At 36.6% G+C, this 3533-nt stretch overlaps 1 protein-coding gene across 1 annotated transcript; it reads right to left on the reverse strand.

The window, feature by feature from the left end:
* Window positions 1-1536: 1536 nt before the first annotated feature.
* Window positions 1537-2618, reverse strand: LOC149087702 (speckle-type POZ protein-like). The gene has a single exon (XM_089231590.1). It carries the CDS (start codon window positions 2450-2452, stop codon window positions 1595-1597), a length of 858 nt encoding a protein of 285 aa, XP_089087716.1. The 5' UTR covers window positions 2453-2618; the 3' UTR covers window positions 1537-1594.
* Window positions 2619-3533: the final 915 nt, after the last annotated feature.

Genomic DNA, 3533 nt, shown 5'->3' on the forward strand with positions numbered 1-3533 from the left:
CTTCAGATGGTATTAAATATCTCGGAGTGTTCATGGACAACAGGCTAAATTTCTAAAGACACATTGCAAACAGAATTAAACATGCCACGATAAACATTGATCAAATTCTGAGATTCTGCAACCCCAGAATAAAGTTGAGTATCAAAAATAAAATACTAATGTCTACCCAGGTAATTTTTTCGACCATCCTTATTATATGCAGCTCCGGCCCGGGGTTATGCCTCAAAAAGGAAATATTTACACACTGCAGGTTTTCCAGAATACAATCCTGAGAAGATTTGCAGAAGTGACAAGGTATTTCAAGGTGACAGACTTACATAAGGAACTGAAATGTGGAATCCATATACAAGTATGTGAAAAGAACAGCCAAGAACTTTTACAATAGACTAGAAAATTCGAATGTTGAATATTTTCATGAATTAGTTGCATACAATCATGAAGAAAGATTGAGACACCTAAGGCCAAAAAATGTGCTAATAATTCAGTATAGAGGAGAGTTTTAAATGGAAAAAAAAATGGAGACACAGTCAGAGAAAACTCTGCAGGTAAGTAGAGATAGGATTTATAGCGTTATCCAGGCCTTTGGGTAGAATTTACAAAAATATTTAATCGCATTAATCATATTTCATGTTGTAAATAGTGTCTTTCAAGAGAGAATTCTTGATATAGTTTTTAATTGGTCTAATTTTCCAGGTTAGAGTTAGATTATTCATATCGTGCATAGTTTGCTGGAATGTAAAGTTGTTTTGTATAGTCGCATTTTACCGCATAATCAGTGTTAGAATTTTTGAATAGTAATATTTTGAAAGAAATTTTTATAATTGGGGTAATTTTCTGATAATTGATCAGATAGTATTATAGTTTTCATGCAAGATTGCATGATAATAAGGTTAGGAAGTATGAAAAGACAATAATTGTCAGAAATATCATGATATAGGAAGAGAAAGATGGAGAAAAGATATTCTAAAAACCAATGATATATGAAGGGAGATTTGAAGGAAAGATTTCAAAAAAAAAAAAAATATGGCAAATTTGCCAAATATGGATCCTACGTGCGATGACAGAGTGCGCAAGAAAATAATGGTATTCTGTTATTAAAATAAGCTTTTCCTGGGAAACTGCAAATTGCAGTATTTTAAAATTAAAATATGTTTTATAACCCCAAGTTTTTAACCGATACGCCTATAGTGGTCACCACGATGAAGGAGATGTAGACCATTTATTAAGAAAATGGGTCTGGCGCTCTATTTAACTGTTTCACGGTTTGCATGTGATATCTGCTTACGATAACAGTGCAACATCATGAAAGCAATTGGATGGAATTACTAAAAATTTTCTAAACTCTTTCACATTTTAGATTATATTGTTCTTTTTTTATTTATTTTATTATTATTTTTTTAATGTTTAATCTTATTTTTTCAGTCATTTTGTTGGATGATTTACCCGTTGTGGCACTAGATTATAAATTTTTATAAGCATACAGTATACATATACTAAAATATTAAAAATTACACTCACGTGATTTCATGGCTCTAGGCAATGCAATTTGGATTTTATTTTATTAACTCATATTCAAAATCGATAATTCTTTTATCTAGGATAATTTTTCTAGGATCTTTGGCGCATTTTTCAACATGAATTCCATGATTTGTTCTTTAACCACATCAGCACGATACACGTTCGCTTGTGACAGAATATCCATCACATTCGATACGTCGATATGTGGGATGATATTTCTTTCACAAACATCTTTCAGGTCAGGAATTTGGTACTTGTGGGCAGCTTTCATCAGATTCACCGCAGATGCAAGTGGCGACAAAGGAACAGCATACATGAAACTAATCGTGGCCTTGATGGTCTCGTAATCAAAGTCGATTATATCGATCACGTTTTCTCTACTTTCTCTCATATCCGATTTAAACATTGCGTCGAAATAAGGCGATCTCCGGCACAGAACGCTTTTGTGGCATTTGATATCTTGCCCATCGACTCGGATGGTAACGTCACTAGCATCACCGTCTCCATAAGATAAGTCATGCGAGACACCTTCGGTGGGTGGGAGATGCTCATAATTCAGCTCGTCGAATGCTACAAGAAATTTTACTTTAAATTTTTTAACATCGAAAATCCCGATAGGTATATTTTCGTATTCAGATACCGGATTAGATCTAGAAAAGACAAAATAATTCGATATTTCCTTCTTCGTAGTACGGTCCACTCGCAAAATGATCCTGAACTTCACTGAGAGATTCATGGGCAGGTTTTCTGGTTGCAGTGAACGGAGTCGGAAAGCAGTCTCATTCCCATTTTCTTTTATTTCAGCGATCCAACATTGCTGAGACACATCTTCAAAGAAGCACTCGCTAAATGAACTAATGAACTGGTCGGTCTTCTTATGGATTCTTAGATTTAGCCACTTCAATTCAATACACTTCAATGGCAACATCGTCATGGTGAGATTTCGTTGAAGAACGACCGTTCTTTTTAAGCACGGGACAACGGAGACGTATATCAAAGCAGCACTAAAAATGTCACACAGCTTCTGGAGGCCAAAATTTGGACGCGCGGTCTCCTAGAACCAAAGCTGCATTAATGCGACTTAACTTACAAGCGGCTTTGCCTAGAACCCAGACAGGTTTGGGTATTATATTCTAGAAACCTCTTGAGGAAAAAAATAACTCTGAGGGTAAAAAGACCAGGGTTACCATAGAGTGGATACACAACTCTGAAGCGGCTTTTGGTTACAAATCGCTGTATTTTCTCGCCAAGATATATTCCAGAACCCATAAACCCATGTTTACCCTGTACAATTATCGATATCGGCAACAAGTTATTGTATTAAGCTATATAACGTGATTTATAGCGTGAAAAAACAAAAAAAAATTATGAGAGTCGTCCCGGGCCCTAGGATTGGAGCCCTGCCCAGGGTGGTAGGTTCATGCACGTCATGCAAGCTCAACCCAATAGCTCGCGAGTCAAATGTGTCCCTCGGAGGCACCTGATGTGGCCCACTACTGCAAACTCAATTTTTTAAAAAACGAACCGAGGGGCACATTTACGTCGCACTCAAGTGACATACGGTGCATGAAATCACAAGGCAGGGCTGAAAAAATCGCAAAAAAAATCTAGGTGCCAGATAAAATTTTTAGGTGCCAAAAAAATTTTTACTCGAAGTAAAAAGGTCCAAAATAATGCTTCGTTTGCTTTTTTCAGGGCTTAGTACTGGTGACCCTCTATCATTTCGGCAGATATGCTGGTATAAATTGAAAACATTTTGTGCTGCTCTCAGCGATTTGAAATTAAAATTTATTAACTACATTAAGAAAATTTCGGGCACCAATACCAATTTTTTAGTAGCCGTGGTGACCTGGCGCCTGAGATTTGTCCAGTCCTGACTTGAAGAAAATTCCGCAGAGGAATATGGACGAGGTGCTCGTTTGGTTCAGTATTAGTCCTGACTTGTGTAAGGGACTCGCAGCACATTTTCAGATCATTCGAGTGTAAACCCGGCACATTTACAGATCACTTAGTTG

Source organism: Pholcus phalangioides, unplaced genomic scaffold, assembly GCF_987345545.1.
Source record: "Pholcus phalangioides strain wild (caught in Gottingen) unplaced genomic scaffold, Ppha-v1.0 ptg000004l_1, whole genome shotgun sequence".
NCBI lineage: Eukaryota > Metazoa > Arthropoda > Arachnida > Araneae > Pholcidae > Pholcus > Pholcus phalangioides.

Bases quoted from the DNA above. Each gene is read 5' to 3' on its own strand.
- LOC149087702 (XM_089231590.1), bottom strand. From the start codon at position 2,452: ATGACGATGTTGCCATTGAAGTGTATTGAATTGAAGTGGCTAAATCTA.